The 15,657-nt window shown below is 41.4% G+C and overlaps 1 protein-coding gene across 7 annotated transcripts in view; it reads left to right on the plus strand.

Annotated features, from left to right (window-relative positions):
* The window catches only part of LOC147011585 (uncharacterized), an 80,784-nt gene that overhangs the window by 53,361 nt on the left and 11,766 nt on the right, over positions 1-15,657 (plus strand). For 4 of the 7 annotated variants that reach the window (XM_085856276.1, XM_085856278.1, XM_085856280.1 and 1 more), the window contains exons 2-7: positions 2,232-2,288; positions 2,728-2,793; positions 5,291-5,368; positions 7,424-7,501; positions 8,598-8,675; positions 10,996-11,037. In XM_085856276.1, the coding sequence (XP_085712402.1) occupies positions 2,232-2,288; positions 2,728-2,793; positions 5,291-5,368; positions 7,424-7,501; positions 8,598-8,675; positions 10,996-11,037 (399 nt within the window). Of the gene's footprint in view, positions 1-325; positions 507-2,231; positions 2,289-2,727; positions 2,794-5,290; positions 5,369-7,423; positions 7,502-8,597; positions 8,676-10,995; positions 11,038-15,657 lie in introns of those variants that run through there. The other 3 variants (XM_085856275.1, XM_085856277.1, XM_085856279.1) reach the window with 3 other exon arrangements.

Genomic DNA, 15,657 nt, shown 5'->3' on the forward strand with positions numbered 1-15,657 from the left:
TCTCTATCTCTATCTCTATCTCTATCTCTATCTCTATCTCTATCTCTATCTCTATCTCTATCTCTATCTCTATCTCTATCTCTATCTCTATCTCTATCTCTATCTCTATCTCTCTCTCCTCATCTCTCTCTCCCCCCACACCTTCAAGGTTTGCCTTCCTGAAATCTTAGTCTTAATATACTATCCCGAACTCTAACTCTTAACATAATCCTTGCACACACTCTGTTCGAGTCACATGCGCCTAAATGCTCTCCTCTGATCATTATGTAAAGGGAGAGCTTCGATTTCGGTATCCAGTGGGCGTGTCTATGGGCGTGTCTTACAAAGCGAGAGAACACGAGAAGCTCAAATCGGACGCTGGTCTCAAATAAAAGCGAATGGTGGAGCAGACAGGCAGATAGATCTTGTGCTTATACAGAAAGAGATGGACAGAACGTCCAGCTGCTTAGTCCTCTCTCTCATTCTGTCCATTTTCCTCTTCGTGGGAATGGCGCAGAGTGATGCAGGTTGGTTTGTGTTGTTGACTCATGGTGTTTTAAAACATTTCTAAAAGTGAATTTTAATTCCCAACCCATGAGAGATACGTTTTAAACGCTATGGGCTGGGACCATACCAGACTGGCTCTGCAAGAGCCTTCTCTTTTCTATATATACAGTGTGTACCATGCATTTCTCATGAGATATGATAATATTGTGATGACAATGTAATCACATATCCCATGACAAATGGATTTTGTAAATGGAGACAATTCTCAGCACTGCTCCTTGCATGTCGTTGGCAGACATCACGGTTTGGTCACAACATATATGTATGGAATGCACTTGTAGTGAGTGCCCCCTCCACTGCAATTCATTATTCTATGTAAAACGGTTCGAATCCCATCGATTAAGGTATCAATTTACATATTGCGGATAATATTCATGAAAGTGATTTTTTTGCCCCCCCCAACCCTCAGCCCAAATTTTCCTTCACCAACTCCCATTTCTTCCCAAATTCCATCCCTTTACTCCCCCCCAACTCCTCAACTCTCAACCGTCCTTCCTCTCCCTTATTTTGTCCTCTTCCCTTTTACATTTTATTAATACTTTTTCTAATCCCACATTATTTGCATAAAATCATGGTTGCCATTCGTAGCCAAAGACGGCCGAACATAGCTGACCTGCGAAAAACCTTGCAACGTTCATGTTTTCATGGAGGAGCTGCTGAACCAAACAGCAACCACACTCTGAGATGGCAAGTGGTTCATCTTAGTGTCGAGGAGTGTACGAGAAGACCAGACCACTTGCTATGCACTTTATGCACAGGAAATTGTAACTTGTTCAGGGTGCCGAGGACAACTCACCACCGACTCTGCATGAAGGACACCATGGGATCTTTTAACGTCCGCCAACTAATGCTAGTAGATGGGACACCCGGCTTTATTTCCATCCGATGGATGGTACACACATTGATGTCTCACGCCCTGAATGCAAAACACCAGCATGACGGTTTATAAGCTGGGTCGGGATTCAAACCCAGGCCAGACAGCTCAAAGAGGAGTGTGCAGACCTCTTCGGTCTTGGCTATCTGCCACCCACGGATAAAATATTAATTTAGTGACAAATCGTCGAGTTGGCGAAACCAGTGAGTAATATTAGTTTCCTCGCAGCTGTCGTCTTATAATAGTATTGTTTGTCGATTCCAAATATAATCCTTATCAGAAAGATAATATACAATCCTTGTACGCTACTTTGTTATGTACATGTGTATATTATTTTCAGCTTTCTCGAGAAAAGTATAAACTGGAAGTTTGAAAAAGGAACAATACAATAATATCTCAGTATAAACGTGGTGAACCTTCAACAACAATATAATATCTAAGTCAACATCGTAGCAAGAAAATAGCATCACAAGATGTGCCAGACTTTTACACAGTTGCAGCCAACATTGTTTGAATTGTCATCAAAGTATTTCATCAAATCATATTGTGTGATTATTGGTAATTATAGTTGATTTAATTAATATATGTGCCTGCTGTTGGCTTTGTAGTTAGGGTGGCTGACTTGGGACCGAAGGGTCCTGAGTTTGAGCTGTTGAATTAACACTCGGTGAGGTTGACTCAGCCTGTCACCTGGCTGAGGTTAGTGAAATGAGTATCTTGCCGATGAAACTGCCTCAGCAGCTCCATGTGCCTTTACAGCATGAAAGGGATGGTGTTATTATTGTTTAATTAATATTTGCTGTGTTTGCAGAAGTCCTGGATGGAGGGATACAAAGGGAATGCTATTTCTCCCTGGAACAAATGCTTGGTGAGATAAACGAATACGGACTGCGAGTGGAGTAAAATCGCAATTTCATTTACTTGGATTTGATTTTAACTCGGTGACGGAATTCCCCTTCAGTCTCACGTCCTCGCTGAAGCCAAAGCTGAAAGTGAATAATTTTGCAAGCTTGACATCCTCACTGCTTCATGTTTTAAGTCAGAATACCTTGCTGGTCAACAACCTTGAGGGTTGATTAAGTAGTGTGTGTGTATGTGTGTGTGTGTGTGTGTGTGTGTGTGTGTGTGTGTGTGTGTGTGTGTGTGTGTGTGTGTGTGTGTGTGTGTGTGTGTGTGTGTGTGTGTGTGTGTGTGTGTGTGTATGTGTGTGTGTGTGTGAAGCACAGGTGTGATGGGCCAAATGGCTTCCACCTGTGTCGAAGAGCACATCCTTTGACTGATCTTAGATCCATCACTGTGCTTTTCAGATTGCATTCAACTTGCTTGTTTGGCTTCAAACAAACACTGCAACAACAATTCTGATCATTATTTTGGTAAGTTATACATGGTTGTTGGCCTGTCTATGCCTCTGTTTGTTACTTGCAAAAAATCAAAGATTTATGAAAGTATATTGTACACCGCTCCTTCCTATTTCCATATCCTGGTGATGCATGATGCCATCACCAAGCGCCGACAAAAGAGAGTACTCAGTTTTCACTCCGTTTGTTTGTTTGTCACACGATTTTTGGCCATAGTTCTCAAGCAATCGTTCGTTCTGAAATTTTGTTTGTTTGTTGGAGACCGACCGACGACAGCAACGCTTAATTTTGGTGAAGATCTGATTCCAGATCTGAGAATTTTTAAAGTGACTCTTCACCATTGAGAGATAGGGTCAAAAACTATATCTAGCATGATATCTCAAAAAGTTATGGACGGATTCACACGAAACTTGGTGGACAGGACGGTTGGGAGTGCCACTAGGAAGAATTGATTCAATTTTGGTAAAGATCCGAATCCAGATCTGGATACAATAATTATTTAATTTTTAACTGATTCTTCACCATTGAGAGATGTGGTGAAAAAACGATATTGCATGAGATACAAGTAACAAGAACAAGCCGATTTGGTTTTGGTTCAGGTCCGGATTCAGATCTGACTTATCCGTGGCATACAAAAATGTAAACTATTCAGCCTGGCGGAGGTATGCACTCTACCGAGTGCTGTTCCGTTTCGCCAAGTGTCGCTCAATGAGTGATTTTTAATTTTTTGTTTGTTTGTTTGTTTGTTTGTTTGTTTGTCTGGGCAGTATCTCAGCCATCCTTTGATCGAGGAAGCTGGAATTTGGGGACAAAAGTGAAGCTGTTCTTTGGCAAAAAAAGCTGTTTTTTTTGTTTTTTTTACTTAATCAATTAATTGATTAATTACTTAATTGTAATGGATTTATTAATTATTTATTTATTTTAATTCTCATCTGGGCAATATCTCAGGCACCTTTTGAGCTCAGAAGCTGATACTTGGACATGACAGTGAACAAGTTATTTGTCTATAAAGGGTATTTTTCATTCATTGATTGATCAATTAATTTTTTCGATTGATTACTTAATTTTCAAACACTTACAGATTTGGATTAATCAGTGGTGGCTTCAGTATGCTATTAGCCATTTGATTAATAAATTAATTATTGTACCATTATTTTTTTTATTTTAATTCTGCAGTTGATCAATTAATCAATCAATAATTATTGTACACCACTCTCTCTCCCATTTCCGATTCCACATGCTGCAAGGCAGCATCGCTGGGTACCAAAGGCGTCCCGACGATGTCGCACACTTGAGGGTTGTTATTTATTACTTACGAAATATTTAGATTTCGTAAGTATATTGATGACTTCTGTCCTCTGTTTGTTTGTTTGTGTGTTTGTTTGTTTGTTTGTTTGTTTGTATGCACGATAATTCGAGAACGGAAGAAGCTACCAATGTCAAATTACACCACGTGATTCAGGAGGGTGATGGCAAGTGCTGATTAGATTTTGGTCAAAATCGGTCAAAGGTCAAGGACACGGTGAGGTCAAATATTCGATTTTTGATGGTTTGGTGCAGAATCATCGAAGAAACTTCTGGTTTACGTCGCTACCTTCTCTTGAGACAGCTTTTATTAGACAAGGTCAGAGGTCAAGTTGACGATTTCATAAGTACCAGTCTATGACTGCTTGTTGGTTTGTTTGTCAATCGCCTACAGGTTACAATTTTAAGCCGCTCTTCAAGAAAATTCACCAAATGGTACAGTTCCTCATAAGCAAGAAGCCAATTGTTTTTGAAGTCAAATGGTCAAAAGGTCAACATATGCCAAAGGTCAACAACTTAGGTGGAATTTCTAAAATCCTCAATTTTCATCCAATTGACTTGAAATTTGAAGAGGATTTGTATGTCAGCTCACTGAATTCAATGAACAAGTATTTTTGAGGTCAACATAGGCCAAAAAGTCGACAAAGGCTAAATTCCTAACATTGACAATTTTCATCAGAGTGACTTCAAATTTAAAGAGGATTTGCATATTTGGTCATTTAATTCAACACCAATAATTTTTAAGTTCAAACTTGTTTTATGGATTTTCTCAAGTGTCGTGCTATACCATCATTCATCAAAACTTCTTGCCCCCAAGATGGTCTTTAAAAATGGATGTCCTTGACAGGCAATCATCACCACACTGTGCAGCTAATTGTATCTAAATGTGAACACCTTGATGTTTCCATTCACCAGAGATTTCATGGTTATTCGCCACCCCCTTTCGTATTTTTTTTTAATAGTTATTTAAATCTCGCCTGCCACCATTTTGATTCTCAGCAGGTACATTAGAGCGGAGAATATGTGGGTTATGAGGATTGGCTTAGCATCACCATGAAAACAAATTCTCTCAAAAATAATTGATCTACAAACATTACTCTGCTTTTAATAAAGAAATATTCCATGTAAAATCTCAGCCTTCATTGGATAAAGAATGAAATGGAAAAGTTTAAACAACTGTATATTATCTCTTCTTTTGTTCACACAGTTTGTGGAATAGATGAATGCCGCAGAGTCAAATCGAAGTGTGAGAAGCCCAGGAACAAGGATTTCACACCTGAGGAAAGTGAGTTTGAGTCTCTTCCACCAACAATGGCCTTGCTCGACATAGTAAATCATGTACATATCTTCAAGTGTTTGTGTGTTTGTACGTTAACCTTTCACGGCTGAACCATAGCACCTAGAGGCCCCAAATTTTGGGTGTAGGTACTTCAAAACCTGGGAAAAGTTGTAAGCTGCAAGTTGTCAGCCTTGAATGCCATTTTGTATGTAAATTGTAATGTGGGATCAGGCAGTGTTCCTGCTGATGTGCAACATGTCCTAAAATCCCTGCCTTCTTTCAAATATAATCTTGTAAATAATTTAAAGGAGCTGGTACCTCTCCCATAGGATATATACCGTGTGTGTGTGTGTGTGTGTGTGTGTGTGTGTGTGTGTGTGTGTGTGTGTGTGTGTGTGTGTGTGTGTGTGTGTGTGTGTGTGTGTGTGTGTGTGTGTGTGAACCCCATGCTCCTCCAGCCAAAGAAATCTGCATAAAGTAACCATGAAAAGCTTGACATCGTAAGCCTTTGCTGTTTCAAACCCTATCTGGGTTCCTCGACAGCTGCAGACATTCAGGCCGAGGTCACATTTGCCACGGTGGCCGTGGGGTCTCCAAAATCAACGGCCACTAGCAATTATACGGCGGCCGCAGTATTTCCACGGTCACACAATGTAGCAGTCACATGTTTTTATTTTTCGGGGAGCCGCACAGCATATTTAGGCCGAAGTCACATTTGCCCCGGCGGCCGTGGGGTCTCCAAAATCTACGGCCACTAGCAATTATACGGCGGCCGCAGTATTTCCACGGTCACACAATGTAGCAGTCACATATGTTTTTATTTTTTGGGGAGCTGCATGGCGTATTTATAAATTGTGGAGACCGAAAACGTGGGGTTGCCGTACGGTCTTTGATTTGATGTCGCACGGTGACCTTAGGGCGTTCCTGCGGCAGCCATAGAATTTTCAAGGCAGACGCAAGGTGCCCGCAAGGCGACCACAGGGGGACCGCAGAGGGGCCCTAAGGCGAACGTGCGGCCAGACGGATGGTAACGAATGGGTTAATTTTTTTTACCAGTTTTTTTTTCGGCTTGTCGAATTGCTATGGCGAACGTATAAATGAAAAAAGTTATAACTCCGCGTTATAATTTCACGGCGACCTTACGGCCTGTAAAATATAGCCATACGGCATAGGGCCACCCTGAGGCCACCTCAGAAACTCTGTGGCCACCGCACATTTCTGTCAATTAAGAGGGCGTACGGCCGCCGTATCCTCGCCGAGAGCAAATGTAACTTAGGCCTTAGGTCTTAGAAATTGTGGAGACCGAAAACGTGGGGTTGCCGTACGGTCTTTGATTTGATGTCGCATGGTGACCTTAAGAGGGCCCTGCGGTGGCCATAGAATTTTCAAGGCAGACGCACGGTAGCCTCAAGGTGCCTGCAAGGCGACCGCAGGGGCCCCTAAGGCGAACGTGCAGCCAGACGGACGGTAACGAATGGGTTAATTTTTTTTATTTTTTTTTACCATTTCTTTTGTTTCGGCTTGTCGAATTGCTCCGGCGAATGTAGAAATGAAAAAAGTTATAACTCCGCGTTATAATTCCACGGCGACCTTACGGCCTGTAAAATATAGCCAACGGCGTAGGGCCACCCTGAGGCCACCGCAGAAACTCTGCGGCCGCCGCACGTTTCTGTCAATTCAGAGGGCGTACAGCCGCCGTATCCTCGCTGTAGAGCAAATGTGACTTAGTCCTCACAAGGAGCACGTGCTTGAGAATCCCAACACGATTTATTTATTTATTTGTATGCAGCCTGTCGCTGCTCGGCTCTTTATTATTTCAATGATGAATCATTATTAATACTGTATATTACTGGCATGTTAACAATAATATGATTTGAAATAAGCATTCAGGAGTCTTTTGTATATGCAGTCAAGGATCATGAAATAATTAAACAAGAGAGGGTCGAAGGCCGACGTGTCCACAAGAGAAGAGCGAGGTCCAGACAGAAAATAGTTGTTGGGTTTCAAGTTTGATTTTTGGTAAAGTTGTCTGTCTTTTCTGCCTGTCCACACCTTTTGCAGTTTGCGAGGAAGATGAGTTTTCAAAAGTGGACACACATTGTGTGAAGAACAGTCATAAATACCTGAATGGTTTGCAAGGTATTGAGGCTTATCTCAAACTCAACATGATGTCAGAATTTCAATTGTACAGAATGTTCAGATCTATTTTGTTGAATTGGTATTATAATTTTGTGAAGTCCATATTGTGATTTACGATAAAAGGATTCCATATGCCAATGTAACATTTTGTGCATACCATTTGGTAATTTGTTTTATGGAAACTAACGTCGACAGTCCGACAGGATGGTAGAAAGGAAGCACACTTACCTTTTGAGCTGTCTAGTCTGGGTTCGATTCCCGAGCCGACTATAAATTGTCGGATTGGCAGGGCATTGATCACAAAGTATGCCGTCCTTTGAGCCGATGTAAAGCTTGACATCCTGTCTGTAAGTTTGAGATAATGGACATTGAAGATCCTACAGTGTCTTTCACAAAAGCGATGAGTTATCGCCGGCACCCTGTACATCTTACTAATCACTGTCCATATTATCTCCCTTTGAATGTTTGAATGAAAACAAGGCCTGTCCAGCCGGTTCATGAAGGGTTTGGTCCAAACTCATTCCCAGTCTGATCCCATAAAAAAGGTGGGATTCATTGGGACCATTAACAAGTAGTACTAGTAGTAGTAGTAGTAGTCGTAGTGTTCGGTAGATGACATCATGACATTGTCATTTTTATACCCAAGACATCAGCTGTTACTCTAATGGATATAAACAGTTATTGAACAGTATGATGTCAATGTTGTTCAAATTGAGCACCCGTAACTGAATGTCTGCATCAAGTACAAGTGGATTGTTTATTTCAATGTAAGATCGAGTCTCATGGAAGAGTGAGGTGTAGAGAATTGGGGGGTTGGGGGGGGGATAAATATGCAATAAGCAAGGGAATAAACAAGAAAGAAAATACGAGATCGGGGGGAGGAAAACCCACAAGTAAGAGGGTTGGAAAAGTCCTTAACCAACTTTTAAAGGTGGAATAAAATCAAACTGTTGAAGCGGAAAATGCAATCGACAGGTTTACAGTAACTTATGTGGAGGCAGCCATGTCTTTTCCATGATCGGATGAAACACAAGTCATGACACATCCAGTATGTGTTTCCCACCTAATATCTTTTCTCTCTGTATATATCTGACAGAGTGCAAAACGAAAGGATACCTGGAAGCAAAGAGGACCTGCTTTGACGCAGTCTATAGAAAACGCATTCAGATTGAAGGTAAGAACTGGGTATGGGTTTTGGGAATCGGGTCGGGGCAGAGGGTGGGGGGGTGGGTTATCCCCCTCCCCTATAGTCACCAAACCATTCCATGAGTCAACACACAACAGAATGAACTGGGGTTCATAAGAACACCTCACCCCATGCAGTGTTGAGAGAGAGGACATGGCGAGAGTCTTTTCAACTCATTGCTTTGTGTTTCTGATCACAATCTACATTTGCTTTGTTTGTGAAGTTCGAATAACAGGCGCAATGGCAACCATATGATGCCTATGGGTCAAATGGAACAGTCTCGTGCTGAACCTTCTGCCACTCTTCTCGGAGAAACTGACGATTTTAGAACCATCTTTGAGAAAAGATGCACCAAACAAACAAATATTTCAGACATAATTTGCTCTGTCGTTGCATTGCGAGGTGCCACCATTTTTATCTGAATGTCACTGGTACTTTGCACTCAGCGCACGCAGGAAATCTGATTGGTCCAAACGGCATAAGGTTTTTGCCTAAGTACTACTAAACTGGAGGATTTTGGAATTGCAAACAAGACGATTTGTGTTGTATAGCATTCAAATATCTAATTCAATACGGGACTTTTCAATGATGTAATCCAGCCCACAATGCTTGGCATGCATGCGCAGTGCCTTCTGTGAACATATCAGGCTTGGTGAGTTATTTAATGGATGCCTGCAATTGGAAAAGATGATGCTTTGCGTCATTACCAAGCAATGGTAACGAACTCTTCGAGAAAGGACATCTTCACGACGTGAAAATACACAAAGCTTGTGCCAGTTATTATCTACGAGGGAGCGAAATGTACAAGGTAGACTTCCTTGAGGGAGACACAGTATCTGGTTTGGGTGCTTGCGAACAGCAATGGGAAGGACATATCTGGGGCTTGTGAATGCACAGGCCAAGTTTAAAGTCAACTCTTTAAATTATATTTACTATTAATCATGCTGAGGGGAGGTGGGGGGGAGTTGTGAGGGCTCTTCTAAATTTCTCGTATTTCCGATATGGTTATGAGTCCGATTTTCATCCAGGAATACAATTACGGTTAGCCATTTTGAAATTGCCATTCCTGGGTTTAAATGATGAATTTGTGTTGAAAAGCCGATTTGAATTGCACATTTCTGCCGATAGCAACGGCAGGCTAAAAGCATCCGGCGAGCAGAACCGAGTCGCTGAAAACTGCATGAAGGGCCTCGTTAGCCTTCATGCGTCATTTTCAAAGTCCCGCATTGAAATTAAATACAAGTTTAAAGGCTGTAAAAAAAAAACACAAACAGACATTTATTTGGAAGTTTACCACCGTTGATGTACAAACTTTTACACCACCTTATTGAACACGTTAAATTAGTTATTTGTGCCTGTTGTATGTGTCCTTTATGACATCCCTAAAAACAGTAAGTTTCCTGTTTCTGTATAATTTAACAAATTCAGAGCCAAAGTCCTGTCAAACTGCAGATTTGTGTTCCAATTCATGTTCTGCAGTGTTCAAAATGTGGAATTCTATTGAAATTAGGTGGTTCCTCGATCATACAAATAAACCGACGGACAAAGTGAACCAATTGCTTAACCCCGTTTTGCGCTACACACGTGGGATAATTACATTGCATTCATCACTACGACTACTTCTTCTTTCATTATCCCAAATATTCACACCTTTTTGTGAAGTCAGCCGAGGAGGATGTTTGGCCCAAGTCTTTCACGAATCGGTTGGCCGGGCCTGGCATTTGACTGAAACTGATTTGGGCAAGAATTTGTTGTTCAGGGTGCCGGCCTGAACTTGTTTATTCTTCTTGAAAGATTCAGTGGAATATTTAACATCACCAAACAAAAGTCAGCAGAAGGGACACCCGACTTAACATCCATCCAAGGAATGGCATACTTTCTGATACAACACCCTGCCCATGAAGTACTAATCTCAAAGTCTATCGTCAAGTCAAGAATCAAACCGACACCAGACAGATCAAAGCCGAGTGCACTATTCTTGTGCCTTCCTGGTGGCCAATAATGAACTTCTTCAGTGCATGGAGGAAGTCCACTATCCCACGGGTCCACAAAAGGAATGTCCTCGCAAATTGTCATATGTATTAGTATATTGAAAAATCATGTAATGGTATCGTGTTGTCTCCAAATGTCCTCCCCTGCATCCAACAGAAGTTATAATCACACTTGCACTTTTGAGCACCTTATAATTTTAATGTTTGTAAGTGAACAGAAGCATGTCACATGAGCTTTTGAAATTAAATAGTCTGATTTGCTTTTTGCTATCACAGCCAACAACAATAAATAAATGACTGACTGTACAATTTTACAGCCGTGAAACTCTTTGGGAAAGAGACCTGTCATGGAGCAGTAGGTACGTTTTACTCATTTCACTCCTTTTGTATTGAGGACCCTCGTTCTCTGTGTGGAGTATTTATCCTGAATTAACTTGTTCATGTACAGTGCCTATAGAAAGTCTACATCCCCTTTCAACATTTTCACCTTTTGTTATCTTGTAGCCTGGAATTAAATTTAATTAAATCAGACTTTTCCCACCTTTATTTTTTACACGTCGTAACCCACAACTTCCAAGTGAAAAACAAATTCTACAAATTTCACAAAATTAATTAAAAATACAAAACTACAATATCTTGGTTGGATAAGTGTCCACCCCCCCCCCCCCCTTATAATAGCAATTGTAAATCAGCTCAGGTGTAACCAATCACCTTCAAAATCACACACCAAGTTGGTTGGCCACCACCTGTGTTCAAGTGGAGTGATTCTGATTCTGAATAAAATCAGCTGTTCCTGCAGGTTTCCTCTGCTGGGTAATGCATTTCACAGCAAAGACTCAACCGTGAGTGGCAAGGAGCTTTCAAAAGACCTCTGGGATAAAGTTGTGGAAAGGCAGAGATCAGTACATGAGTATAACAATATTTCAAAGGCCTTGAATATCCCTTGGAGCACAGTCAAGACAACCATTAAGAAGTGGAAGGCGTATGGTACCACCAAGACCCTGCCTAGATTAGGCCGTCCCTCTAAACTGGATGATCAAGCAAGGAGGAGACTGATCAGAGAGGCCATGAAAAGGCCAATGGCAACTTTGAAAGGGCTACAGGCCTTTATGGCAAAGACTGATCACTGTGTGCATGTGACAACAATATCTCAAGCACTCCACAAGTCTGGCCTGTACGGTAGAGTGGCAAGAAAGAAGCCATTACTCAAAAAAGCTCACCTTGAGTCATGTTTGAGTTCTACAAAAAACACTCTGGAGATTCAGAAGCCACGTGGCAAAAAGTTTTGTGGGCTGACGAAACCAAGATGGAACTTTTTGGCTAAAATGCAAAACGTTAAATTTGGTGCAAACCCAACAAAGCACATCACCCAAAGAAAACCATCCCTACAGTGAACCAGGGTGGTTGGCTGCATGATGTTATGGGGATGTTTCTCATCAGCAGGCTAGAAGTGAAAATGGATGGAGCAAAACACAGAAAAACCCTCGAGGAAAACTTCCTGCCCTCTGCAAGAAAGCTGAAAATTGGACTGAGGTTCACCTTTCAGCATGACAGTGACCCAAAGCACACAGCCAAAGCTACATTGCAGTGGTTAAGAAACAAAAAGATAAATGTCCTTGAGTGGCCAAGTCAGAGCCCCAACCGAAATCCAATCGAAAATCTTGTGGCATGACTTGAAGATTGCTGTCCATCAACACTCCCCACACAACTTGACTGAACTTGAACAGTTTTGTACAGAAGAATGGGCTAACATTGCCCAATCAAGGTGTGCAAAGTTGGTAGAGACCTATCCCAACAGACTCACAAATGTAATTGCTGTCAAAGATGCTTCAACCAAGTCATAACTCGGTGGTGGGGGGGGGGGGGGATTGGACAATCAACCAATCTAGTTTTGTATTTTTAATTAATTTTTTGAAATTTGTAGAATTTGTTTTTCACTTGGAGGTTGTGGGTTATGATAGGTAAGTAAAAGGTGGAAAAAGTCTGATTTAATGAAATTTAATTCCAGGTTATTTAATGAAATTTAACAAGAGGTGAAAACAAGACATGAAAATTTTGAAAGGGGGTGTACACTTTTGTAGGTAATATATATATATATATATATATATATATATATATATATATATATATATATATATATATATATATATATATATATATATATATATATATATATATATATATATATATATATACACGAGGTGCGTTCAAAAAGTATCCAACCTTAATTTTTCGTGCGTAAACAAATGAAGCTAGGGAGGCGTGGTTTGGTGCACGTATGTAGGCGATCCTAATCCGTATGCGTGAATATTTTCCCGCCTGCAGAAGCTGTCAGTCGCCAACAGACCGCCGATGAGTGAGGAAGTGTAAGTGAGTGCCATCGGATTTTCGTTTTTGACAAAATGACGGAAAAACCTGAACAACGCTACTGCATCAAATTTTGTGTAAAGCTTGGTGATTCCCAAGTGGAAACGATCCGCAAGATTCAACAGGCCTTCGGGAACGAAGCAATGGGCACCAGACAGATAAAAGAGTGGTGCAACCGCTTCAAAGATGGTCGCACATCAGTGGAAAGTGAAGCACGTTCTGGTAGGCCCTCAACATCCTGAAATGAGATAGTCATTGACCAAGTGAGGACCCTGCTGATGCAGGATCGTCGAATCACGATCATAGAACTTGCAGACGAGGCGGGCGTCAACATTGGATCTGTTCATTCCATTGTGACTGAAGATTTGGGCTTAAGGAGAATCTCAGCGAAGTTCGTGCCAAAGCTGCTAACGATCGAACAGAAGCAACTCCGTTTGGAGATTTCACAGGACATTCTGGAGACTGTGAACAGCAATCCCAACTTCTTCAACACAGTGATCACTGGCGATGAGACCACAGTGATCCGTTATTTTGTCAAAAACGAAAATCCGACGGCACTCACTTACACTTCCTCACTCATCGGTGGTCTGTCGGCGACTGACAGCTTCTGCAGGCGGGAAAATATTCACGCATACGGATTAGGATCGCCTACATACGTGCACCAAACCATGCCTCCCTAGCTTCATTGGTTTACGCACGAAAAATTAAGGTTGGATACTTTTTGAACACACCTTGTATACATCCTTATGTGTATAATTTGTTCCTTTTCATAATCAACAAAGTGCCTTTTTTGAATACAATGTCAAGGCTGGTATAAAAGCTAACACACAAAACGTATAACGAAGAGAGCAGGAGACGAGAGGGGCGGGGGAGGGAAGCACAAAACATTGGGGAACAGAGACATTAGATCTGTGGAAGGGAGATGGATGGGGCGGCGTACACAGGGTAAAAACAAGATGGACACGACAGAGACTTTCAGGAAGGAAAGCAGGGAATTTGCGGGAGGTGGGTTTGAGCTTCGAACTGCAAAGAGAAGATTTCACAGATTTCATATGTGTTTGACTGACTCACTCTTATAAACTCGAAGGGCACTTTGTGGAGTGCAAACCTCCTCCATGTAATGCCTGATCCACATGAACATATCTGGCCCAATACATTTATGAAATATCATGCTATACAGTACCATATCGTTTTGGCACTATCTCTCAATGGTGAAGAATCACTTAAAAAATTAAATAATTCTCGTATCCAGATCCGGATCCGGATCTTCACCAAAATCTAAGCAGTTCGTCCTTGTCACACACCGAACCTGTCCACAAAATTTCATGTGGATCCATCCGCAACTTTTTGAGATATCCTGTACACAGACAAACAGACAGACAGAAAGGGGTGAAAACATAACCTCCTTCACCTTCGGTGGTGGAGGTAATGATTCACGTATATAAATGTTTCGTACTTTCTGAATAGGCGAGAAAGCTGAAAATTTGCACACGAATTTAATTCTCGCCAATAAGTTGTATGTTTACATATCCAGTGGCACCTCTGTGTCAGGCACAATGGTGGTGATAAACATTCAGAACATGTTTTAGTCAATAAATATTACCCCTTATTCATGATCCACGTTGCTGGAAACTCGGATGGAAAGATCTCTTTGCCCCGGCAATTTGAATGCAAACACAAGGCCCGATGTTAGAAAATTGTTCATATACAGATGAGATTGTCAAAACATTTTTTGAAAAAAAATCAAAAGAAAGAATCATTTTATTATTCCCTGCATTTTTGCATTTCCCCGTGGCGAAATACACCGACCATCCAGTGACACCACCAAAGAAAAGGGGGGGGGGGACACTCAGCTGGGTGAGGCTTGCTTGGACTCGACCCTTGGAACAGTCGGGTGAAGAGGTTCAGAGAGAATACGAAACGGAATTTACCTTCTGAAATGGAATTTAGGGTTTTTGGAAACGTAAAATCACTGGCTCTACAATTCGCTGTTTTAGAGCCTGTTGCATGGTATGGTCAATGTTTGATTCACAGCAGTGTTTTGTTGACCCAGTAAGGCATGTCTTCCTCATTACATCATTCTAAGGGATCAGCGTTCACCATGCCATCACAAAATTGAAAAATAAAGTGCAATTTGGAGACGCATCTGATATGGTATATTGCACAGCATGTGACTGTGGCACGGCTTATGTAGGGGAAACAGGAAGAAATTTAAAACGAATGATAAACACAACAGAGCTACTCTGCTGCTCATTGCCTCACAATCAGCCATACCACGTCACTGCATACATTCTGGCCACAGTTACAACAGGAGCAACACCTAGACCCTGGCTACTCTTCAAACAAACACCACTGATAAATGCTGGAATCTTGGCATGGAAAAGCTTAGAATAAAAGTCTAACAGAAGAAACAATACAATTTCCTGCTTGATAATACCCTTTGATCCGAGAAGCAGACACTGGTTGGTGCAAGGTCTAAAAACGACGACAGCCTGTTTCACAAATAATTTGCAACGTGCCAATGCACACCACAGACATACCCTATCAAACAATCCTAACTCAGATGAACACTCTCCACCCACACTGAAACCCTGCCCACAACGGGTCACATA

The sequence above is a fragment of the Eptatretus burgeri genome, chromosome 15, assembly GCF_056783735.1.
Source record: "Eptatretus burgeri isolate ZD-2024b chromosome 15, Ebu_testis_v1, whole genome shotgun sequence".
NCBI classification, from domain to species: Eukaryota; Metazoa; Chordata; class Myxini; order Myxiniformes; family Myxinidae; genus Eptatretus; species Eptatretus burgeri.